The sequence below is a fragment of the Bos taurus genome, chromosome 11 (genome assembly GCF_002263795.3).
Source record: "Bos taurus isolate L1 Dominette 01449 registration number 42190680 breed Hereford chromosome 11, ARS-UCD2.0, whole genome shotgun sequence".
Lineage (NCBI taxonomy): Eukaryota > Metazoa > Chordata > Mammalia > Artiodactyla > Bovidae > Bos > Bos taurus.
Window position 1 is genome coordinate 104,568,174 of NC_037338.1, and position 24,786 is coordinate 104,592,959.

The 24,786-nt window shown below is 57.5% G+C and overlaps 2 protein-coding genes and 1 long non-coding RNA gene across 13 annotated transcripts in view; 1 reads left to right on the plus strand and 2 right to left on the minus strand.

Annotated features, from left to right (window-relative positions):
• The window catches only part of SARDH (sarcosine dehydrogenase), a 60,301-nt gene extending 46,492 nt beyond the window's left edge, over positions 1–13,809 (minus strand). Inside the window, exons 1-8 of one of the 3 annotated variants that reach the window (XM_024999141.2) lie at positions 13,720–13,809; positions 12,994–13,090; positions 12,376–12,462; positions 11,453–11,814; positions 10,253–10,431; positions 8,720–8,899; positions 7,910–8,033; positions 7,660–7,760 (exon numbers count right to left, since the gene is read on the minus strand). In XM_024999141.2, the coding sequence (XP_024854909.1) occupies positions 7,660–7,760; positions 7,910–8,033; positions 8,720–8,899; positions 10,253–10,431; positions 11,453–11,786 (918 nt within the window). In that variant the 5' untranslated portion in view covers positions 11,787–11,814; positions 12,376–12,462; positions 12,994–13,090; positions 13,720–13,809. Of the gene's footprint in view, positions 1–7,659; positions 7,761–7,909; positions 8,034–8,719; positions 8,900–10,252; positions 10,432–11,452; positions 11,815–12,375; positions 12,463–12,993; positions 13,094–13,719 lie in introns of all 3 variants that reach the window. The other 2 variants (XM_005213365.5, NM_001193041.1) reach the window with 2 other exon arrangements.
• A 78-nt stretch (positions 13,810–13,887) lies between these two features.
• Positions 13,888–22,189, plus strand: LOC132346651 (uncharacterized). The gene is made up of 2 exons (XR_009496586.1): positions 13,888–14,073; positions 19,064–22,189. It is a non-coding gene; the product is annotated as an uncharacterized lncRNA (long non-coding RNA).
• Positions 21,580–24,786, minus strand: part of VAV2 (vav guanine nucleotide exchange factor 2) — a 188,285-nt gene continuing 185,078 nt past the window's right edge. For all 9 annotated transcript variants that reach the window (XM_024999665.2, XM_059891906.1, XM_024999661.2 and 6 more), the window contains one exon: positions 21,580–23,895. In XM_024999665.2, coding sequence (XP_024855433.1) covers positions 23,848–23,895 — 48 coding nt within the window. In that variant the 3' untranslated portion in view covers positions 21,580–23,847. The remainder of the gene's footprint in view (positions 23,896–24,786) is intronic.

The window sequence follows — 24,786 nt, forward strand, 5'->3', positions numbered from 1 at the left end:
TACATGCTCTCTCTGCTCTGTATGAATACGCAGAAAATATTACTGTTTGACAGATCTTTTGAGACGTTTGAGGGGGGGGAAACTGTGACAGTTATGAATGTAGATGCAAATATCCAGAGGATGAGACGGTTGGATGGCATCACCGATTCAATGGACATGAGTTTGAGCAAACTCTGGGATACAGTGGAGGACAGGGAAGTCTGGTATGCTGCAGTCCACGGGGTTGCAGAGAGTCGGACACGATTTAGCAACTAAACAACAACAAGCCTTCACAAAATACTAGGAAACGGAACCCAGCAACATATAAAAAAGATTATCTACCCTGGCCAAGTGCGGTTTATTTCAGGGACGCAAAGTTGGCTTAACATCTGAAAATCAATCTAGGTCATATACCACTATCAATAAAGGGTGAAAAACACTAATTTATTTCAATAGGTGCAGAAAAAGTACTTGACAGATAAAAACACTTTCATCATAAAAACAGTTAATATCCAGGAACAAAGAGAACCTCCTGATAAAGGACATCAAAGAAACGGAACAGGAAGGAGAGAAGAGAAGCCTCCTCAGCGGTCAGTGCACAGGAAGGGGAAGCTGCAGCACAGGGAAGACTAGAGAGCTCCTCAGGAAAGCTAGAGACACCAACGGGACGTTTCATGCAAAGATGGGCTCGATAAAGGACAGAAATGGTATGGGCCTAACAGAAGCAGAAGATATTAAGAACAGGTGGCAGGAATACACAGCACTGACCTAAAGCCAGACATCCTGGACTGTGAAGTCAAGTGGGCCTTAGAAAGCATCACTACGAACAAAGCTAGTGGAGGTGATGGGATTCCAGTTGAGCTATTTCAAATCCTGAAAGATGATGCTGTGGAAGTGCTGCACTCAATATGCCAGCAAATTTGGAAAACTCAGCCGTGGCCACAGGACTGAAAAAGGTCAGTTTTCATTCCAATCCCAAAGAAAGGCAATGCCAAACAATTCTCAAACTACCACACAATTGCACTCATCTCACACACTAGTAAAGTCATGCTCAAAATTCTCCAAGCCAGGCTTCAGCAGTACGTGAACCGTGAACTTCCTGATGTTGAAGCTGGTTTTAGAAAAGGCAGAGGAACCAGAGACCAAATTGCCAACATCCACTAGATCATCAAAAAAGCAAGAGAGTTACAGAAAAACATCTATTTCTGCTTTATTGCCTATGCCAAAGCCTTTGACTGTGTGGATCACAAGAAACTGTGGAAAATTCTTCAAGAGATGGGAATACCAGACCACCTGACCTGCCTCCTGAGAAATCTCTATGCAGGTCAAGAAACAACAGTTAGAACTGGACACGGAACAACAGACTGGTTCCAAATTGGGAAAGGAGTACGTCAAGGCTGTATACCTTGTTTATTTAACTTCTATGCAGAGTACATCATGAGAAACGCTGGACTAGGTGAATCACAAGCTGGAATCAAGATTGCTGGGAGAAATATCAATAACCTCAGATATGCAGATGACACCACCCTTATGGCAGAAAGTGAAGAAGAACTAAAGAGCCTCTTGATGAAAGTGAAAGAGGAGAGTGAAAAAGTTGGCTTAAAACTCAACATTCAGAAAATGAAGATCATGGCATCTGGTCCCATCACTCATGGCAAATAGATGGGGAAACACTGAAAACAGTGAGAGACTTTATTTATTTTTTTTTTTTGGGTCTCCAAAATCACTGCAGATGGTGACTGCAGCCATGAAATTTAAAAAATGCTTGCTCCTTGGAAGAAAAGTTATGACCAACCTGACAGCATATTAAAAAGCAGAGACATCAGTTTCCCAACAAAGGTCGGTCTAGTCAAGGCTATGGTTTTTCCAGTGGTCATGTATGGATGTGAGAGCTGGACTATAAAGAAGGTTGAGTGCCAAAGAATTGATGCTTGTGAACTGTGGTGTTGGAGAAGAGTCTTGAGAGCCCCTTGGATTGCAAGGAGATCCAACCAGTCCATCCTAAAGGAGATCAGTCCTGGGTGTTCATTGGAAGGACTGATGCTGAAGCTGAAGTTCCAATACTTTGGCCACCTGATGGGAAGAGTCAACTCATTGGAAAAGACCCTGATGCTGGGAAAGATTGAGGGCAAGAGAAGGGGACGACAGAGGATGAGACAGTTAGATGGCATCACCCACTCAGTGAACATGAATTTGAGCAAACTCTGGGAGATAGTGGAGGACAGAGGAGCCTGGTGTGCTGCAGTTCACGGGATCACAAAGAGTTGGACACGACTTAGTGACTGAACAATAACGTAGCTGATTCGCTTTGCTGTACAGCAGAGACTCATACTATTTGTAAAGCAACCGTGTGTCAGTCACTCGGTCAAGTCTGACTCTTCGCAAGCCCTGGATTGCAGCCCCCCAGGCTCCTCTCTCCATGGAAATGGCCAGTGAGAACACTGGAGATGGCTGCCATTCCCTTCTCCAGGGGATCTTTCCGACCCAGGAATAGAACCTGGTTCTCCTGCATTGCAGGTGGATTCTTTACTGTTTGAGCCAACAGGGAAGCCCAAAGCAACTGTACTCCCCCCAAAAAAATTAATTAAAAAATGAATTTGAGAAAGAAGTGTGAAACTTGTACTGTAAAAATTAGAAACAATTTAATAAAAAGACAATCCAGGGACTTCCCTGGTGGTCCAGTGGTTACGTCTCCATTCCTCCAGTGCAGGGGGAACAGGATTGATCCCACATTCCATGCAGCCAAAAAAGTTTATTTTTTTTAATTAAAAAAGACAATCCAATGAAAAATGAGCAAAGTGTCTTAATAGTGGTTTTCCCCAAAAAACATACATAAGGCCAATAAGCTCATGAAAAGATGCTCAACATCATTAGTCATTAGGGAAATGCAACTCAAAACTACAAGATACCACTTTACACCCATGATGATGGCTAGAAAGAAAAAGATAGTAACAAATATTGCTGACAACGTGGAAAAGTCAGAACCCTCACGCACTGAGGCTGGGAGTGTAAAACAGTGCAGCTTCTTTGGAAAACAGTCTAACAGTCAAAAAGCTGCGCATGGAGTTAGCAACGCTCCTCTGTAACTCAGCAATTCCACTTCAAAGGTATCCACCCAAGAGAAAGGAAAACACGTGTCCACACAAGTCTTGTAAGTGAATGTTCACAGCAGCACAATCTACAGTAGCCAAAAAGTGAAAACAGCCCAAGCAGCCACCAGCAGATGAAAGGAGAAATACATCACGGTTTACAGGAGCGTATCATTCAGCCCTAAAAAGAAACGAAATTCTGACACATGTCCTAAAAGGACGAGCCCTGACAACGTCATGCAGAGTGAAAGAAGCCAGGCGTAAAGGCCGCAAATCATGTGATTCCATTTCATTCAAAGTCCAAAATAGGAAAATCCATAGAGAGAGAAATCAGATTAGTGACGACCTAAGCTAAGGGTGGCATGGGAAACGGGGACTGATAATGTGGATGGGGCTGTAGGGACAAAGATGATGTTAGACAGATAAATGACAGCTAGATGGTAGATATGGATGACTATAATAATAACAGACGGATGATCAATAATGGATGGATGGATGGGTGATAGATGATAGACAGATAGGCTCAGTTTAGTTCAGTTCAGTCGCTCAGTCGGGTCCGACTCTTTGTAACCCCATGGACTGTAGCCCGCCAGGCTTCTCTGTCCTTGGGATTTCCCAGTCAAGAATACTGGAGTGGGGTGCCATTTCCTGCTCCAGGGGATCTTCCCAACCTAGGGATCGAACCTGCATCCCCTGCGTCTCCTGCATTGGCAGGCAGATTCTTTACCCTTGAGCCACATAGATAGGAAGAATTAATGACAGCTACATAGGGAACTGAACAGCTGGAAAAACATACTTATTAATAATAACTCCAGGAAACACAAGAAGTTGGACACTGCTTGCTCAGGAGTTAACGATGTTTTCATTGCCATCAGATGGCAAATACTGACTACTGATTAACCAATAAGTGAACAAGCAAAAAGTAAAATCATTTCAGAAAGCAAGCGGGAGTGAGGAGAGGCTCACTTCCCCTGCGGGTCCCGGGCGCCGAGCTGGCTCTCAGCACCCCCAACCCTGGAGATGGACTCCTCAGGTGTGACCCCTCCACCCCACATTTGAGGACACGCAGCGACCAAAAGGGACCACCCGGCAGGGGCCCTGCCTCCTACTCCGGTCTGCGGGCTGCCTGGCTCCTCTGAGCACGGCAGCAGGGACGTCTGGGCCGAGGAGCTGCAGTCAGGAGCCACACGGGGAGTTCTCGGTAACCGAGCACTTCAGAACCGGTGATCTCGTTACCTCTGCTATCTCTACTACCCGAAAAACAAAACACACGAAATGCTGGGGCTCCACAGGGCGGGACAGTGGGGACACCTGGTGGTCAGGACAGCCCCTGCATTTGTCCAGCAGGATCCGTGTCCCTCCTCCCGGCCTTGCAAGGCCCCGGCTGCCACAGAGAGCCCAGCCCAGGCTCAGCTCAGCCCAAGGCGTCCACGGGGTACCCTCGCTGCCCCCTGCATCCAGAAGCCCACCCTATAGGTGCGACCCCAGGGTCACTGCTGTCACTGCCTCCTGATCCCAGCCCGTCCCCTTCCATCCGCTGCTCCTGGCCTCACCCTCGTTCAAATCCCGCCAGTTGCTTCCTTCAGGAAGCCCGTCTGATGGTGCCAGGCTTCCCAGTTCTCTGAGGCCCTTGCTGCCTGGACCGTCCCACGTCCTCTGTCACAGTCACGGCGGTCCTCACCTTGATGTGCCAGGCACTGTGCTCAGCCCTTCAGCCCACCACTTGGTTCCTCCCTCAGCACGGCCCTACACAGTTTTAAACCCATTTTGCAGAAGAGGACACAGGCTCTGGCGGCGCCTCGGCTCGCCTGGCTGGCTAATGGAGCGGGTCGGATGCACACCCCAAGCTTGGGCCTTTTCCCACGGCTCCGCCGCAGCAGAGCAGCAGGTGGGAGGCAGTAGGGTTGTCAGACCATCACGCGGCATCCGGGCCACCGTGTCTGGTGGACGCAGAGACCAGATCCAGAGAGGTCCCTGGATGCGGTCACAGAGGAGCCGAGGACAGCGCTCGCCTAGGACCCAGGATGGCACGGCTTCTTAGAACCGGGGTCCTTGGGGCAGCACAGCCCCCTGTCCCCCAGGAAGAAAGAAGAAGGGCATGTTGTCCAGGGGGCTGAACCCTGAGCCCTCACAAGCAGCCTGGGGCATCCAGGCCCCCAACACCGTGAGGCCCAGACCTGGGCAGTTGGCCCCTCACAATGCAAGACTCCACTGTCAGGGAGTCTCCTGACCACCCATAAACAGACCCGGGTGTCAGGGACCTCCCAGCATGAGCCCCAGAGCCCAGTTACAGGAGCTGCCTTGGCCTAAGCGAGCTTGTTCTCTGACTCACCAAGGGGTCAGACCATGTGGGAGGTCAGGGTCAGGGCCCGTTCCTCTCCCAGATTCAGGCTGCCCAGGTGTGATCTCAGGAGAGGCTGCCCTCCCAGACTCCCCATGTGGAGGGGAGCATGGGGAACTTGGCCCCCAGCCCCGAATCTCCTCTTTTCTCCTACAAAGAGTCTAAGAGTTTCTGGGGCTGGTGGCCCTTCCCTGGGGTGGAGCCTGGGGTTCCCAGAGGCATACAGGTCTCTGGGAGATGGTAGTGTTTGCAAGTAACACGAGTAACCCCAGTGTGGCACTGATCTTAAAAATTCAGGGAGTGTCCACGCTGCCCTGCTTCTCCCTGAAGCTGCCTCAAAGCCAGGCATCACGTGCATCGGGGCGCGGAGAGGCTGAGGCTCCGTCCCGGGCTCCGTGGATGCCTTGTGACCCTCCTCCTCCCCACCAGGATACGGCCCTCCTCTGCCCAGACCCATCCCCAGCTCTAGCCCAGCCCCCTGTCCACAGATTCCCTGTTGGTTCAGTTAGTAAATAATCCGCCTCCAATGCAGGAGACCCTGGTTCAATTCCTGGGTCGGGAAGGTCTGCTGGAGAAGGGAAAGGGTACCCCCTCCAGTATCCTGGCCTGGGTCGCAGAGTCGGACAAGGCTGAGCGGCTTTCACTTTACTTTCCTTTTCCAGTCCAGAGCAGTCAGAAGGTGACCCCTGGCGGCCACCAGAGATATTTCCCTCGGAACCAGGGCGGGCGGCTCGTCCACCGACACCGCCTCTTTCCCCAGTGACTCACTGTGCGTGGCACACCGCAGCCCTCAGGAGGAATGTGCTGGATCGTATCAAACCCATCCATGAGTAAGGGAACTTGGTGTCGGAAGAGGGGGGCGGGAGAGGGCAGGGGCTCCAGTCCTGCCCCAAGTCCCCACCCCCTTCACCACTGGGCCCACCCAGCAGCCAGCCTGGTGACCCGACGGAAGCCAGGCTCGTCCAGGGCAGGGGCGAGGCTCCCGGGACCCTCCCTGCTGGGGCCTGGCCCTAATCAAGGTCAGCCCCATCTCTTACCCACACCCGCGTGCCCAGGCCTGCCTCCGAACTGCCTGCTCCTCCCCAGCTGCCGTGCCCTGCGCCCTCCCCTCCTTCCCTCCTCCCCTTATCTCCCCTCTGCCTCCCCTTAGATGTCTCAGGAGACCCTTCGGATGTGGTCTCTGCCAGGGCACCGCCCTGGTCCACAGGCTGTGGGTCCCTGAAGCCCCAGTGCTTACCAGCCCGTTTTAAAATAAATAAGTCTATTTACTTGCTCGTACCTTCCCACTGCCAGTTCACCTGGGCAAGAACTGGGTTCTTATCTCTGTTACAGCCCCCGTTTCTAGAACAGGGCCTGGAGCACAGAGCTTATCCAGTCAATGTTTGACAGAGAGGGTGGCGGGGAGGGTGGGTTGGTAATTCGTGTGAATAAATGGACGGATGATGGAGGAATGGTGGGTGGCAGACGGGTGGGTACAGGGGAGGAAGGATGGGCAGGTGAACGGGTGGGTGAACAGGTCCGTCAGCGGATGGGTGGACGGAGGGCTAGAGGGAGGGAGGGATGGAAGGAGGGATGAACAGATGCAGGGAGGCAAGATGGACAGAGAGGAAGTGAGTGGAGGAAAGACGGGTGGGTGGAGGGAGAGACGGGCCGGGGGACAGAGGGATACGTAAGCAAAGGGATGGACAGGGCAGGGACTAGATGGAGGCGTGAGGAGACGGGAGAGGTGTGTGCAGGGCAAGAGGTGTGGTCGACGACAGGGCGACAGGAAGCTCCCAGGACAGGAGAGGGGAGATGGAAAGGGAGGGGGGGGCAGGGGCCCATGCCCGCCTCCCCTGGCAGAGGGGTCTCCAGGGCTCCCTGGGAGGGTCCCAGGGCCGTGGATCAGTGTCCCCTGAGACTGGCACCCACAGCATATTTGGGGACCCGTGAACATTCAGGGGTTCCCAGGAACACCCGGGGCACAGGACATGGCCAACGTCAGGCTGGCCACACCAAGTATGACAGGCTTGGCATCAGTGAGGAGCCGTGCCACGAAGGCAAAGGGGGGGCGGGACCTCGGGTTGCAGCTGTGCCACCTCCTCATCCTCACACCGCCCAGAGTGTCCAGTCACGAGGAGGCCCATTTTACACATGGGGCCACTGACGCTCAGCATGGCGACCTGCGTGTATGGGGTCAGAGCCAGGTCCGTGGGCCACCATGAGGCAGTCTCCTGCAGACTGATGCAGGCCTGGGGGCCAGCTACTCACCTGGATCCCCTCAATGCGCTCGGTGACGACGTAAGCGTGGTGCATGGCCACCAGCGGGACGTTGACGCCGGCCATCCTGCCCACGGCGCGCGCCCACACCCCTGCGGGCAGAGCACAGGTGGCTGAGCCCTGCCGGCGTCTGGCGGGGGCTGCCAGCCAGGCGGGCACTGGGTGCCCCCACCCCTAAGCAAGGCCAGGTTTGGGAACAGTCAGGGTGGCCACTCAGGAGGCAGGAGAAACGCCTTCCCACCTGCACAGTTGATCACACAGGGGGTCCGGATAGAGCCATGTTCTGTCTCCACAGCTGCGACCCGCCGCACCCCAAAATCGTCTGTCCGTACACGGATCCCGGTCACCGGGCAGTTCTCGATGATCTGAGAGTGAGAGGAGCTGCTTTCCAAGCCACGTCAGCTCTTGGAGGGCTAACCGCCCACCCTCTCACCGCCCCTAGCCCGGTCGGGCCCCGGGACCCCTGCTTTTGCTCAAGGAGGCTTCATGTGGCCCCATCGGGGATATGCGGGTGACAGCAGGGCAGGAACTAACTCTGCGCTCCTTGACTTGGAGAGCCTGTCCCCCTAAACAGAGACTTTAAAGAGAAAAAGGGCCCAAGTGACTGACAGATGCTGTGGTTTAAAGGTCACATGAAATTCAGCTCCGCTTTGTTTACTTCTCAGTGAAAAATACTCGCAGTAAAACTCAAGTGTCAGCACTGGGGGCCTCTGGGCGAGTCTCTTTTCTTCTTTCTTCAACTTTTTCCATGTCTTCTTCCTTGCTTATTTGTCTTTTCTAATTTTTCCTACAACTACGTGTGGACTTGAGTCAAAAGAAGATAAAATATAATGAGAGGAGACTTGGGACAGGTTTGCTATCCCAGCAGGGTGGGGCCTCCGGGGAGAGCGGACTTCATGGACAGACCGGAGCGGCCAGCCAGGGCAGGAGCGGGTCAGGGGCTCGGGTCCCCACTGGCCCGCGGTCTCAGTGCAGAGGGAGCTCGTGTTCCAGGGCAGGAGGGCCAGGCTCGGAGCGGGGAGGGGGGCCCGGGGCCAGGAGACGGTCGTACCTGCGCCCCCCGGGTGGTGGCAGCCCGGGCGAGGCTGGTGCAGGTGCCGGCGGGGTCCATGGTACCGTCGTGCGGCACGTACAGGGTCCCGTAGAGGTCCTCCACGTTCATCAGCGGATACAAAGCCTTGGTTTCCCCGGGGCTCAGCACGTGGGACTCGATGCCATAGACCCTGCCCAACTAGGGGGACCCAGAGGAAAGTGAGCCTGGGGCCTGGGGGCAGATCCTTCCAGCCACTAGCCTCCCCGTCTGGGCCTCCAAGGGTCAGTTTTGACCCTAGCACCCCCAGGAACCCTGAGCTGCGCCCGGGGAAGCTCCTGTCCCTTGGGCCAGCTCCGAGAAGAGTAAGGAACCCGTGCAGTGCTCAGAAGCAGTCTCTGGGGCCCAGGCACATAAGGGCTTACTGTGTAAAAAAATAATCCCCACAGGTCTGATATTTGGGGCTTGAACCAGGAGTGCTGGTCAGACCAGCTCCCCAGAGACCAGAGGGTCCTCTGTCCCAGGATCCAGCTGAATGACAGACCACACCCCTGACGCATCTCATTGGTCAACGGGCAGCCAATCAAGTGTCCGCAGGCATCCGCCCATCAGGACCTGCCCAACCAGAGATGTGCTCAGTGGCTAAGTCGTGTCTGACTCCTTGGACTGTTGCCCACCAGGCTCAGACTTTGTCCATGGGATTTCCTAGGCAAGAATACTGGAGTGGGTTGCCATTTCCATCTCCAGCCCAACTAGAGATGAGCTGAGCCAATCAGATCCCCTCTCGGAGCATCCTGACTGAGAGGTGGCAGAGACTTCGTTCCGAACTTGAGCTGAAAGATTTGACGGGTCACCTTTGGGGGCCCCGTCCCAGCTGATGAGTGAGTAAGCGTGGGGAAGAGGTGGTGGGAGGAGGCAGAACGAGACCACCCAGAGATCCCCCGCCCTGCTGTGAGGAAGCCAGCTGCCGCTACTTCCGCCGGGGCACTTAGAGGAACGCGGCGTCCCCGCGAAACTGCATCCCCGCGACCCACACAGCCGGTTTTGCTCGCCAGTATACAGTTGGTGCTCAATAACCAATGCATCGCTGGAGCAACCCGTCCCTTCCATGCCCTGGAATGTGGGGGCCAGCCCTGGCTGCTCTGGGTGAAGAACCAGCACTCCACACTCCACCCCAACAGCGGGCCTTCCACGGCCTAGGGCTTTCTCTGCTGTCTCCCCAACAACGGTGTTCCCTAAGCGTCTCCAGCAGAGCTGGGGGAAGTGGTCCTTGCCTCCTGGGTTGTGCAGTTTCATCCTTCAGCCTGACCCCGGGAGCACCGCGCATGGTGGCAATCCCCATGCACTGGGCCTCTTCTGTCTCCGAGGCTCAGCAGAACTGTGCTCCTTGACACGATCCCATTTCAAAGGTGAGAATGCCGAGGCTCCGAGGCAAAGCCTCCTGTCATAGGGGGCCCAGCCCAGCCGAGGCAGCCCGAGGCTCGAGCCCGCATGCGCCAGGGCTCCTCCCTTGCACTACACTGCCCCCCCCCCTCCCCGCAGGGGCGCACCCACCGACATGAGCCTCTTGTACTCATCCAGACGCTGCTGGCTGGATGCGATGAACAGGCCCCCGTTCTGGATCCAGCCCGTGTGCAGCCCCGTCTCCTCCTCCAGCTCGCGGCTCACCACTTGCCTCGTGTGTGCCAGAAGCTCCACCTCCACGTCACTGGGCCGCAGCTGCCACAGCAGGCCTGGCGGGAGCGGGTGGGCGGGGACGCCGTCAGCCCCACTGCACCCCCTTCCTCTGGCAGGCCGGGGCTCCCGAATATCAGGCTGAGGGCCTGAAGCGTCCCTGCAGGCCACGGAGAGGGCCCCGAGAGGCCGATGAGCAGGAGACGACAGGGGCAACGCTGAGTTCCAGGACACGGCCCTTGGGCAGCTCAGAGAGTGACAACACCAAAGGCTCCCTTTATCGGGCACCCGCTGTGGGCAGAGCCGGTCACAGGGTGAAGCGGCCCTGGGAGGCAGGCAGGACTGTTGCACTGTGAAATTAAGGGGCACCAAACGGCTCTGTGCCAGGATCTCAGGGCAGGTGGTGACGGGGTCCCGGGACCGACTGAAGTTCCCCCACAGAGCGGACCCCTTCTGAGTGGGGTCTGGGGAGTGGCCGGCCCAGGGAGAAGTGACGGTGGGGGGACAGGCCATGCGGGCAGTGACGGGTGCCGTCTGAACCTCTCCCCAGCTCCACATTCGGTGCCATCATGCTTGTATCGGCCAAAGCGGGAGTGACTGCCCCACAGACGCTGCCAATCTTAACGCAGGGTTAAGGCAGAAGGTTGGCTGCCCTGGGGACATGCACACCGGTCAGGTGCTGAGGACCGTGGTGCCCGCTGAGGACGCCTCTCTGCCTCATCTCTGGCGGTCCCTCCCCTGTGCATCCTCTGCACCCCGCGGATGCCCCTCATCCCGGGGGCTCCATCTGGAGAAAGGGCTTGTACTCTGAGCAGACAGCTGCCTGGGCCCCTGGTTCTGGTCTCAGCTCTGCCCCGCCCCCTGGGCCGGGTCCACAGTCAGCATCCGCTCCCTCCTTCCCACCGCAGCTCTGCCGAGACTCAGGGACACGCAGGGCCACCTTCAGGACGAGCCCGCCTCTGTCCTCCATGGCCTTCCCTCTGCCTCAGCTGCCTCCAGCAGGCCTCCTACTGGTCAGCCCAGGGCTAGCACCTCAGTGGGTCCAGGCCCTCCCGCCCCCACCTGCACCCCGACCCCTACCCGCCGTGTGCCAGGTGGTCCCGGAGGTCAGCCGCTCCCGCTCCAGCAGCACGGCGCCACTCACGCCCAGCTTGGCCAGATGGTAGAGGGTCTGGCAGCCCAGGCTGCCCCCACCGATGACCACCACGCTGGCTGTGCCAGGCAGGGGCTGGCTTGGGCCCTGGGCCGCCGCCGAGGCGTCCTCTGCCTCTTTCAAGGTCCGCTGGTACGGCACACTCTTCTCAGAGGTGGGGCCAGGCCCGCTCACCAGGGGTCTCAGCCCCCAGCCCCGGGCAGGGCTTTGGCGAGGACGGGTGGCCGCGATGCCACGCAGGGCTCGGCTCAGCGAGGCCATGGGGAGTCAGCTTCAGCACCACGGGGAGCTGGGGAGAGAGCTGGGGCTGTCTGGGTGCGGAGGGGACCAGTGGGCCCTGGGCCCCCCAGGCTGCGACCCTCCAGCTTCCCTCCTGCCGCCCACAGCATACGTGCACCCTGCATTCATCCAGCCAGGTGTACGGGGGTCTGTATGCTTCAGGCTCCGGCTGGGCCCAGGGAAGACCACGGTGGGGGAGAAGGGGGCAGTGTTCATGCTGAGACAGGACCACGGTGGGGTGGCAGGGGTCACAAGGCCGGGACCCCAACCCTCCAGCCTACATTCAGCTTGCCCTCCAGGGGAACTCCCGTCTCAACCCCACACAGAAGTTATTTCTGCCACGTTGGCCCCCACAGCCCTTTGGGACCCAAGGCAGAAGGTGAGGAAGGCAGTGAGGCCCGGCCTCCGGCTGCCTTGGGCCGTCTTGAATCTGGAGGGTGGGTGGCTCTTCTGTGACCTCGCAGTAGCCTGCAGGGCTTACCTTGCCTCCCTTCTCCTCCAGGAAGCCCTCCCAGCCCTCCCCAGCCAGAAGACCCTCACAGTTATAAGAAGACAGTGACAGGGAGCCCACCTTCTAAGGAGAGGAGGTGCAGGCGAAGTCTCCTTGGGGGAGGGTCCCGGCGGGGGACAGGACGGCTCTGAGGGGCCCCGGGCCCACCTGTGGGTCAGCAGGAGAGTAAGAGGGGTGTGGCTGAGACTGCGTTAATAACCGTGACGGCGTCAATCAGCCGATCATTAACGAAGTCCACTTGCGTTTTCAAGCGTGCATTACACGGCAAGCTGGGAACACACGTTCTCTCTGCTCTAAAATCAAGATGACTGTTGTCCCCGTTTCACTGGGTCGAGGGGGACTGAGGCCCAAGGAAGCTGGCCAAGGTGACCAAGGTCACAGGGCCACCGTGTGACTGCGCCTGCTGGCTGTCCTGCCCCCTCCTGAGCTCTCGGGGCTGGTTTGAGGGGGCAGAGGCTGAGGGTGCCCACTGCCGCCTCCTTTCCTTCCCCCTCCACCCCGGCGGGCACCGGGGCTCTCCAGTGGTCAGGTCTGTCCTGCCCCCGCCACAGTGACCCCCGCCCTTCTGGGGCTGAGGGCAGAATGAGAAGCAGGGAGGGGTGATGGCTGGGGCTCCGGGGTTTGGAGAGGTTGGAGAGCAGGGCAGGGCACCCCGGTCCCTCTGCCAGCTCTGCCTACCTGCTCCCAGGCACAGAGAGGGACTCCTGGCACGTGTCGGGACGTCCCTGTGGCCTTGGGATTACCTTACTCTGCCGGGAGCCTCCAGCAGTGGTTCCTGCTGGTGGAGACTCAGCATCACATGGGTGCCCAGGACACCTTCCCAGGGCCAGGCACCCACCACCCGCCTCCCACCAACACAGGCCACACGGCACTGCCCAGCACACACCTGCCTGGCCCCCGGCCTGGCCTCCCTCCCTCCTGCTGCACCATGGCCAAGGCTTCTGGCCCGGGAAACTGCCAAGTGCCCCTTCCCTGCCCACAGCCAGCCCCGCTCTCCCACCTGGGCAGTCCTGGCCCCCGCCCCCAGGGATGGCCCAGGGCCCTCCAGCCAGGGCAGCCGCTTCACCATTGACCCGCTCTCCTGCCCCCTCCAGCTCTCTCCCAGTTGAGCCCGGCCATCGCTGCCAGGGTTGGGGGTCAGGCAGAGGGGGTGGAGCCCCAGGGACACCCTCCTCAAAGGCAGTAGGAGGCGGGTGGTGAGGGAGGCACCAGACCCAGCTTCTGCCAGGAGAAGGCGGGCTGGGAGGGCGCCCAGGCCCCCACCCCCCACAGAGTCCCGTGGCTGTGCCCGCCCAGCCCGAGGGTCCCTGCAGCCAGAGCAATAGGAGTCCCGGCCAGCTCCAGGCCTGTCCCACCTCGCTGGCCCAGGGGAGGGACTGGGGCCTGCCCGCCCAAGGGGTGTACCTCCGGTCGGCCGCAGAGCTCCGAGGCCCCAAGGGGCCTGCCAGAATCCAGCTCAGCGGCTCCAGCGCCGTCACCTCCTTCCTTCCCAGCAGCAGCCAAACAGGAACCGGGGCGGCCCCTGCCTCTGCCCTGGCCCCAGAGGCCCTCTGCCAGCCCCCTGGCCCGCCCACTGTGGGGGCAGGACGCACCGCCCACCACCCAGCGTCCTGGAGGCCAGCTGGCTGAGCAGCTGCGGAGCAGGCCCTGCTGAGGCAGCAGAGCGGAGCTGCGAGCCCTGAGACCCTGATAAGCCTGCATGTGGGGCAGGTGACCTCAGCTCCTCATCCCTAAAACAGGGGTCACGGGGTTCTGCAGGTGAGCCCGTGCACCCCCATCTGCCCACGGCCGCCATCATGCTTCCCGCACCAGAAAGGCACTTAGCACAGCCAGGCGGGCGGGAAGCGCTGGGTCAACAGCAGCCTCGGGCCGGCTGGTGCTCCTTGGTCAGGTGATCCAGGACCTTAGCACGGACCTGCCTGTCCAGCCTCAGCTGCTCACCCCCAGGGGAGGGGTACTCGCTGCCCTCGGAGGCAGGAAGTCTGGGTTGCCCCCCCAACCCTGCTTCTGGCCACTCGACAGTGCCCATCTGCATTCTGCCCTTCGGAGTTCCCAGATGCCTCTGCTGCTGGGTGAGCCACCCTGAGCCTCTGCTTTCCCACTGCACAGCGAGCAGCTTCCCAAAGCAGGGATGCCTGCCTGCATTTGGTCGTCGGGGGCATCAGGGCCCAGAGAGGGGAGTCAGCTTGCCTGGGGTCACACAGGGGAGCCAGACCAGAGCCTGCTGTCTACCCCTGGGTCTAGGGCATCTGGTTTGTGCTCAGGCAGAAGATGCCCAGAGGAAATCTGGAACACATAAGGACATCCCCCTGAGGTGCTGAGATAAAATAGGACTTCTTCCACTGGATCAAAAAAGCAGTATTGAAATTTTGGTCAAGGAACAACATAGTAATGTTGGCCGCTAATACAGTGAGTGATGTAGGAGAGACGCTGCTGTGATTAATGCAAACGTCTGTGCTCTTGTTCCCACGGAGCGTCCAATGTCTTGCTGCCCATTCGTCCTCTGCACTCACTGAGCATTTTTGTTGTTGTTCAGTTGCTCAGTCGTGTCCGACTCTTTGCGATGCCATGGACTGCAGCACACCAGGCTTCCCTGTCCTTCACCAACTCCCGGAGTTTGCTCAAACTCATGTCCATGGAATCGGTGATGCCACCCAACCATCAATGAGCACCTACTGTAGCAAAACACTGCTGGGAGACCCCGAGTCAACCAGCAACCCAGTCCCTGCCCTTAGGGGCTCAGGAAGAAGACAGAGGCAGGAAGGGGCATGGCAGCCACGAGGCTGGCTGTAATGACACCGATCCTGAGCAAGCTGTCCTTCTTTTCAGCAGAAACCCAGGAGGGCATCTCAGAGGAGGTGGCCTCAGAGGGCTCTGGCCTCCTGGGCCTTGCTGCCGCTGTCAGAGCCCATCATGGGGACAGAGACTGTCACCACCCTCCCTCTGGAGGAAGGCTGGCTCCTCCAGCGAGAGGCTCCCCAGGGGCGGTGCTCGGGTCCAGGGCGCGGAGGACACCAATCCAGACACTCAGTGGACAGCAGGCTTGGCCCTGCCACCTGAGGCAGGGCTGTCCTCCATGCATGGTGGGGTGGAGGGGTCAGAGAGAGCTAGAGAGTAGTGTGACGGGGTCCTCGGAGGACACGGGGTGCACACGCAGTGGTCACTGCAGCCCCAGGACACAGGCCGGGCAGCCCAGACCTCGGCTCCGTGCTCAAAGATAAGCAGCTGTTGCAGAATCGTCCCAAGCAAGCAGGCAGCACAGTCCTGGTGGACTTTGGACAGGGGTGGTGGCTGAAGGGCTGGGCCTGCGTGTGGTCAGAGTTGTAGAATTTGTCATCCATCAGGCTCTGCCCGGGTCTGGGAGAGGCGGGTTCCGGGCCGTGTGGGGTGCAGCCCAGGAGGCAGCCGGGCTCCAGCCAGGGACATGAGACAGGGACCTGCTGCAAGCTTGCTGCACCATCTGGGCTGGTCTCTCAAGCCTCGGTCTCCCCAGCTGGAAACTAAGGACTATAACCCCTGCCCTGCTGGGTTCAGGGAATTTTGCAAGTTTCTCTGCAGATTATTACCAGCCCTGAGATGCCTCCTTCTGGCCCGGGCTGGCCCTTTCCACATGCCCAGCCAGGCCTCCACCCCCACCTGCTGGCCAGGCTCCCGGGGAAGAGGGAAGAGTCTGCAGGCCACCCTCTGACTGGGCAGATGTCCAGGGGGGAGCGGAGGTGTGGGCAGGGGGAGGGGAAGTGCCTCCGTGGAGCTCTGCTTGGCGCTGGGCAAGAGAGGGGCACTAAGCACCAATCTGACGACACCTGGCCCCATGTGGCCCAGCTGCCCCTGGCCCCTGGACCCAGTGCCCTACCAGACTCGGGCACCCATGGGGGTGGGCAGGCCATCCACTTGCTGAGGGCTTCGTGTGTGTTTTCTCAGAGGAGGCAGAACTCTGCTGCTCGTTGTAAAGATGAGCAAACCAAGGCAGAGCACAGCCAGCGGGCGGGCACCAGACCCAGATCAGGGGTTTCCAGAGCAACTTTTAAGGGCTGCCTTTGCACTGCCAAGATTTTGTTTTTCCAATAAGAACTTAAAAAAAAAATAATGAATCAACACCCCGTAACTTCATGAAGACAATGCTTTATCATCCGGAGTAAGCGGTCCTTCCAGGGAGACAGGTGGGTGCCTCTCCCCCAGCACGCACCCACCGAAGGCAGGTGCAGAGGAGGGCTGGGGTCTACGGCCAGCCGGGCTCCACCACAGCATACACAGTGGGTGTGCGCAGCTGTGGGCCAGAGCCCCCTCACATACCTGGGCCTGTACCTGGGCACTGGGCCGCTGAGCCCCCCACGGGCAGGCCAGTATCCAGATCCAGGCAGTCGGAGGCCCAGCCCAGCCTCCACGTGGAATGTTGCCCCTGGTGGCCACACATGAGTATGACACCCCGAGGCAGTGGGACCCAGAGACTGGGAACGTAGAGCCCCAGGACAGGGACAGTCCCCCAAATGGGACCCGCATCCGGGCAGGGAGGTGGACGCCCACCGGGACCGACAGCCCGGCTCTGCCTGGTTCTCCCGCTGTCCTCCACACGGACACGCCCCGGCAGTCTCCTGACGGTGCTGTCGGCTGTCTCTAAGCGCTTGAGTGCCCTCTGTGACTGGGACCCATGCACTTAATTCTGTTTTTATTCTATGGATTTCGAGGCTGCATTGTGAAATGCATTAACCTCCAGGACTTTTTCAGCTTATCGCTGTTAGCGAGCCGCTGCCTCCAGTGGGTGCTGCTAAATGTTTCAACATCTGGCTGTCCAGGTGGGCGACACTGGCCAATTTCTGCTGAAAATGCTCCCATGAGGGCCAGTTTCAGGCCACTGACGAGAAGGGCACCACGGAACATGGACTCGGGAAGAGGCTGCACCCTCAGCTCCCGTGAGCCGGTGCCAGCGCATCCCAATGCACCCACAGAGAGCTCATGCGCACGTGTGGGGTTTCCTTTTCTAAGGAGAGCAAAGGGTCAGACTAAATTGCTAAGGAAAGTAAATGCATCAGCTTGTGATGAAGGAACAGGAGTCTGAGTTAACCCACAAAACTCATAAAACCCTATCAGGAAAGCTCCTCACTGCCACTCCCTCCTCCACCAGCCGTGGGAACCAGCCACCCCTAAGACAGCCATCCAAACCAGAGCTGTAATTTCAAAACCCTGTAATTTATGTGCATTTAATACATTTGTAATTTTCTACTTGGAAAAATTACGTTTCCCTTTTTTTTTTTTTAACAAATGGAGGCCACTTACTTTCCGTCTGAGTAGTTTATTTTGGCCGCACCACGGGCTCTCAGTGGGAGATGCAATGACCTTGTTTTCAAGTCAGGTCGCATTCACAGGTACTGGGACTTCAATCTGCCTTTTTGGGAGGGACACAGTTCAACCCATAACCCATGTTCGCAAGGAAGTTTTGGCTTTTTCCTCTAGCCATCATCAAGATCCAGGAAAAAGAATTTTCTGTGTCGTCTCACGGTGGTTGCGGTTTGGGGTGGTGCGTGTGTTTCTTTTCATCCTGACATTTAGGGTCAGGCCCAGTGGGGTCCCAGCATGAGCAAAGAGCTCACCTGTTAGACTTGGTGCTGTGATGAGGGCTGGGTTTTGTCCCCTCTCCCCATCCCCAGCCAGGCTCTATGGACCGGTACTCAGGCTCACTCAGTTGGGCAAATGCCCTTAGGGGAGAGAGCTAGCTGACCTCTCTGGAGTCCTGCCCTCACTTACTTTTCGGCGTCTGTGTGTTCCTTCTTCATGACCAGCTCATTGATGAAAATCAGAAATATTTCCCCTCCGTTTCTGTTGTATTTACCAGCAAGACTGGTCAGAGTATCCAGCCTACTGCTGCAGCAGAATAGTGGCCCCGTGAAGACGTCCACACCCTAACCTCTGACACCTGTGGCCATGGGACCTCTCATGGCAAAAGAGACTTTGCCGGTGTGACAAAGTGGAGGACCCTGACAGGGGGAGGTTTTCCTGGATTATGCGGGTGGGACCATCTGATCACATGTGTCCTTAAAAGTGGAGAATCCTCCCCAGCTGTGTCAGAGGGGGACGGTGAGATGTGACTTCAGAAGGGTTGGAGACACAACTGTGCTGGTTTTGAAGATGGAGGGGGAGAGGGCTATGGTACCGGGAATGCAGACAGTGTCTAGAAGCCAGAGAGGCAAGGAGATGGACTCTCCCCTAGAACCTCCGGACAAGAACACGCCCAGCAGCACCTTGCTGTCAGCCCAGGGAGATCCGTGTGGGCTTCAACAGCCCACAGAACTGGAGGATGATGGGGTGTGTGTCCCGAGTCCCCGTGGTTACGGTAACTTGTGGCAGCAACAGAAAACCACCCACCCACACACCTCCGGAGAAGACCCCAAGCCCCTTCTCAGGCAGGATCCGTCATCTCTCTCCCATGAGCCGTGACTGTGCCACTCCCCTGCCCCAGCCTTCCTCTCTCACCCCGTCCAGTTTCAGGCCATCATCTTTTCTCTCATACAGTTCATCTTCGTGCTATTAAACGTGCTTACGCCTCTCTTCCCTTCCAGGTCTCAACACCAGATCTTGACTTTACCTGGAAAAGAGACCAGCACCTCTGCTGCCTCCCACCGCCTGCCTTTGTCTCTCCCCAGCTCTCTTTGCTGAAATCGTTTTGACATGCCTTACTTCTGGTGACAGGGTTGAGAATCACTGTATTAGGTTCTGTAACCAAATCTTCCCTTTGTTTGATGTGTTTCTGCAGACAGAGGTTCAACATGCTCCCCACCCCCAATCCTGGGGTGAACTTTCCCACTCATCGGGCACCGGGTCGGCCCCTGGACATTGGTCCAGGCAGTGATCCCACACAGGCCAGCCCCTGAGGTGAGTGGAGGGTTGGAAATAGTCTACTTGCTGCCTTATGCCTGGAAGACTTGGCAAGCACGAAGCCTTGGGCACGGTGACCAGTGGAAGTCTAGGGCAAACCCAAGCTGTTCTCCCCATCAGGCACTTCACCTTCTGCTTGCTACCCAGGGGGTTTTCATTTTATCTGTGAAGCCCAGGGTTAGCCATTCTGGGTTCATGCATCCTTTTGCTTCTGGAAAGTTTAAAAAGCACATGAAAATATCCGTCTTCGTCTGCAATCTTGTTTGTGTCCACGTGCGTTACTTTCCTTTTCATGATGGGGCACTTATCTGAGATCTCGGCTTTATGCTGGGCTCCACCTCTGGCTCCTGGCCTGTAGGACCTGTGGCTGATGTCATGATGTCCCAACCCCAGACGGCCGGAGAGCCGACAGGCTGCCCCGGCGCGGGCTCCCAGCGGCCGCTCTGCTCCGGGCTCCTTTCCGGACAGGCCCCTTCTTTCAAGCTCAGCCTCCCACTGTCTTCTGTGGGCTCCTGTGCTGGGGGTGGGGGAACAGGAGCGGCGGGCGTCCGCCTAGCCTCAGAAATGGGCTGTTTCCATCTTTCGCTCAGCAGGTGTTTCTCCGTCTGTGGACACAGTGGGCTCCACAGTGGCCCCGCCCGAGGGGAGTCTGCGGTTGTCAGGATAACCACGGGCGGCCCGCCCTCGACGATGGAGTGCACTGCTCCTGGCTGCTTCTGGGGCGACCTGGGGCAGGCAGGCCCTGCTCCGTGCTGGCCTCCATCCTGCCCACACACAGCCCCTCCAGCAGGGCGGGAGCTTCCCACCCTTTTCCGGTCAGGACCCCTTGGCAGACGCTGCCAGTGCCCTCCCCAAGGCCCCTCAGCCCCGGTGCCCAGGTTCACCCACAGCTGCCCTCAGACGGCCAGGGGCTCTCTCCAGGGCTCTCCAAGCTCGCTTGGCCCCTGCTCGGGACAATTGAGTGCTGGCCCAGGGGCTGGTCAGTGAGGGTCCAGGCCGTTCCCTCACCACGTGTGGACATGAGAACTCAGAACTAGAGGCTGCAGTCGGGAGACGGTGTGGGAACCGCTGGGCCTCTTGGGGGATTCAGTTCAGTCGCTGAGTTGTGTCCGACTCTTTGCGACCCCATGAACTGCAGCATGCCAGGCCGCCCTGTCCATCACTAACTGCCAGAATCTACCCAAACCCATGTCCATTGTGTTGGTGATGCCATCCAACCATCTCATCCTCTGTCGTGCCCTTCTCCTCCTACCTTCAATCTTTCCCAGCATCAGGGTCTTTTCAAATGAGTCAGTTCTTTGCATCAGGTGGCCAAAGTATTGGAGTTTCAGCTTCAACATCAGTTCTTCCAATGAACACCCAGGACTGATCTCCTTTAGAATGGACTGGTTGGATCTCCTTGCAGTCCAAGGGACTCTCAAGACCTGAGAGATTCTCAGAGAGGGGCTGGCCCCCCGTCAGGTTGTCAGGGTACCAGTCTGAGCCAGGTCCTGGAGACCAGAGACGGGGGCAACCTCCCATTCTCTCCAGCTGTGTCACCTCAAACACCTGCGCTCGCCTCCTTGGTTTATAAGAAAACCTGACACCTGCTGAGCACCCAATATGCTCTAGACTCCGAGTGACCCTTACCACCCCGAGGTGGGGCCTGTCTGGTTACGTCTCTGCAGCAGCAGAACCCAACATTCTCCAGGCTGTACACCCAGCCCAGGACCTGCATCAGCAGCCTCCAGTGCTGCCAGGGGTGGCCATATGCCCAAGCATGTGAGCAGGATAAGGGGGAGTGCTGTGTCAGCTTCTGTGTCTGCTCAAGGCCTTGATGGCAGGAGCTCTAGCAGCCACCTTGGACCATGAGGTAACTACGAAGAGGGAAGTATATGCTGAAGATGAGAGGAGTCTGGGGGTGGGGGCACCAAGCCACCCTGCATCACTGCCTCTAGACTCCATCCCCATAAGGGAAGAATAGGTCTAGGCTGTACTATTCTGACTTTCTCTGGTCACAGGCCACAGTTACCCTCCGGAGAAACTGTGTTTTATCTCCAACATGTATATATAAAGAAACAGGCTCAGAACATGAAGGACACACCCAAGTAGCAGGGCTGGGGTTTGAATCCCATCCAGAGGAAGAGATGGCCACCTCTGAGAGCTGCTGGAGGGGTCACAGGACGCTGCACAGGAAACCTGTGACCTGGGCCAGCCTGGAGACACCTGGTTGGTGGCCCAGCATTATTATCCCTCCAGACCCCCAGCCTGTGCCTGAGGCTGTCACCCCAAGGCACACGTCTGACCCAGGCCACCACCCCTGGGCCAACAGTATTCAGATGGGTAGAACCTTCTGGACACAGACAGAGGAATCCAGCCACGCCCTCCTCCCCAGCACAAAAGGCCAGCCACTCCTGCAGAAAAGAACTCAGGTTTATTTGCAGTAGAAACCGTGGTCTGAAAAAACCTATTGGCAAATGTACAGTCTGTCTTCTGTTTGGGGTCACCGCCAGCAGCAGGACCCTCAGACCCCTGACCTGCATGCATCGGGCTCCTAAGGGTTCACAGCTAATCTCAGGTCCCAGCTCCGAAGCCCCCCCAAGAGGTGGTCCGTGTCATGCCGAAATTACCCGCATCCCAGCCTGAGTCCAGTCCTCTCCTTTCCTGCTGCCAGCAGTGCGAAAACTAACCCAACTGAGACGAGTCTCCAGACAAACAAAACCGAAGCAGAACAGTCACGAGAGCCAGGCTTCCACACGGGGTTCTCTGAGAGCCGGGCTCCCACGCGGGGTTCTCTGAGAGCCGGGCTTCCACGCGGGGTTCTCTCAGTGTCGTTCGTTGCCACCACGCCCTGTTTCACGATGACCTCCAAATATACATTACTTTCTGCTATTATAAAATCTCTTCCTTATTATTCACAGATATATAATGGGAGCTTTGGAGGAAATAATTACAAACTTTTTTTTTCCCCTCTCTTAAAAAGCAAACAAGCCAAACCAAAAAAAAAAAAAACAAAAAACAACAATGAAACAAAACAAAACCCCAACAACAATAACAAAAACCAAAACCTTCCCGACAACTGTAAACACGACGAGGGCAGCTGGTCTCCTCCCCTCCCATCGTGGCTGGCGGCTGGGCCAGCTGAGCAGAGGCCACGTGCAAAGTGCTGGGTGCGCCCTGATGACAAGTTTCGGGTCTGCTTTCTCCATGAAAAATTCTTCCTCCCCACCCCTCCCTTGCCCACCACCCCAAACACAATCCTGTCACCCTCACTCCCCAAGCCTCTGCTGGCTGCCTTCTGCCTCCTGCTTGCTACACGCCCTCTGAGACCCCTCCCCACTTCCTCCCCAAGCCAGAAGGCTGCTGTGCCAGCCAAGCCTGGAGATTATGAGGCTGACCTCCGAGGAACCCCAGGGTGCTGGGTGGCCACCAGCACCCACCCCAGCAGGGCCCAGCCTCGGCAATGGCCGACCTTGTGCAGCTGAGCCCTGGGAAAGGGGGACCCACAAAGCCCAGGCTGCAGCAGCAGCTTTGGCACAGAGCTGGGAGGAGACAGCGTTGCTGGGACTCATGCAACATCCAGGCTGAGAGGATGGGGACTGGCAAAGCCAGCCAGAGGTCAAGGGCCAGGAGGAGCGAGGAGGGGGAAGTCCAGGGGGTGGAGTCACCCCCAAGAGCACTTATTCAGGGCTGGCCACAGGCCCCATTTCACGGGCTGCAGGAGTCTTGGAAGACTTGCCAAGGGCTAGAACCAACATCTGTGCAAAGGCTGGGCAGACTTTCAGTGGCCACCTGGCAGGATGTGGGAGACGCAGCAGGCCCCAGCCTGCTCGGGGGCAGTGGGGGGTGGGGTGGGGCATCCTTCTGGAGAGGAGTGTGAGCAGCAGAGACCAAGTGAGCAGCAAACTCCATTTGCTTCCCGCCCTCGTCAGCATTTATAAACCATGTACCCACCGGCAGCAGGACAGGACAGACACACACCAAGGATTCTGGGCAGAGACAGTACCTGTGACTGGGGAGCAGGGCTGGCAGCTTCATCGTTCCTAAGGCTCCCGCCTGAGACAGGGGGCCTCCCTGGGGGGGGTCTCTCCACACCCCTGGTGCAGAGGGACGGGGGAGCCCGAGGGGCTGCACAGGCCCTGGCGATGACCCCTTCTGTCCCCAGGCACAGCAGCCTGCTCTGGCCCCTTCTGCTTCTCAAGGCCTGAAGCCTCCCCCTGGGAGCAGTAGGATGCAGGAGGGCTGAGGGTCCAGAGGCTGAATGGAAGGGGTCAGGGGAAGGTCCCCTCCGTGGAGCCCAGCCCTCCCTGGATGGCACCTGCTTTTCAAACCCAAGCTCCTGAAGGCCATCTTGACAGGACAGGGGCAAGGTGTGCTCTGGCCTCAGCTGTCACCCAGAGCCTGGCTCAGGATGCCACCCATGGGCACTCCTTCTCCTTGGCACCCAGGGCTGGCCCAGATTTTCTCTATGTACAAGCAGCGTACCCAGGACAGGCCACCAAGGGCAGACTGATGGCAGGACAGATCACATGTAGGTTCTGAACCCCCTCCCCATCCCCACGGGCTGTTGAAGACTGGAAGGTTGGCGGGCATTTCCCCTCTGAGTTGCAGAACTAGAGACAGACTTCATCGCTGGAGCAACTCTTCCAAGAAAATCCGCGAGTCCTGTCCGTGATCTTGCTGTCACTGGACGCCCTCCTCTTCTACATACGTTGAAGGAAACCAGCCGACCTGAAAACAATGTCAGACTCATGTAAGTGTTTGTGTGAAGAAAGTGAAAGTCGCTCAGTCATGTCCGACTCTTTGCGACCCCATGGACTATACAGTTCATGGAATGCTCCAGGTCAGAATACTGGAGTGGGTGGCCTTTCCCTTCTCCAGGGGATCTTCCCAACTCAGGGATCGAACCCAGGTCTCCTGCATTGCAGGTGGATACTTTACCAGCTGAGCCACAAGGGAAGCCCGAGAGTACTGAAGTGGGTTTCCTATCCCTTCTCCAGTGGATCTTCCTGACCCAGGAACTGAACCGGGGTCTCCTGAATCGCAGGTGGATTCTTTACCAACTGAGCAGTCAGGGAAGCTATCGGGAAGTGTGTGTGAAGGATGAGGGTGAGTGGAGGCTTGTGGAGTTGGGGGATTCTTTAAAAGGCTGTTGTTCTAAGGCAGGCCTGTCCTGAGACAGGCCCTGGAGAAGAGGAAAAAACCTAGCAGAGCCAAGGCCCAGGGGTAGTGATGACCCTGGAATGCACCAGCCCCAAGCAGCTCCAGACAGCCTGCCCACCAGCGAACTGCCAGCAACAACAAAAAGTTAAACCCTCTCCAGAGGAAAACAGCATCCATCCAGAGCCTCTGCAGTGCTTTATGCACGAGCTTGGCATTTAATCAGGCCCAAGTGACAGAAGCTTTGATAAAACGCAGATGGCAGAGGCAAATCTACAGGGAATCCAGACACTGGGGTCATCCGTTAGGAAATGTAAGTAACCCCCACTTGTCTGCTTCAGAACACTGACGAAAAAGCAGAAAATCTTACCAGAGAACTGAAATCAGAAATCAAATAGAAATCCCAGAACTGAAAACATAATGATTGAAATACAGAGCAGAAGAGACAAAACAGAAGACACT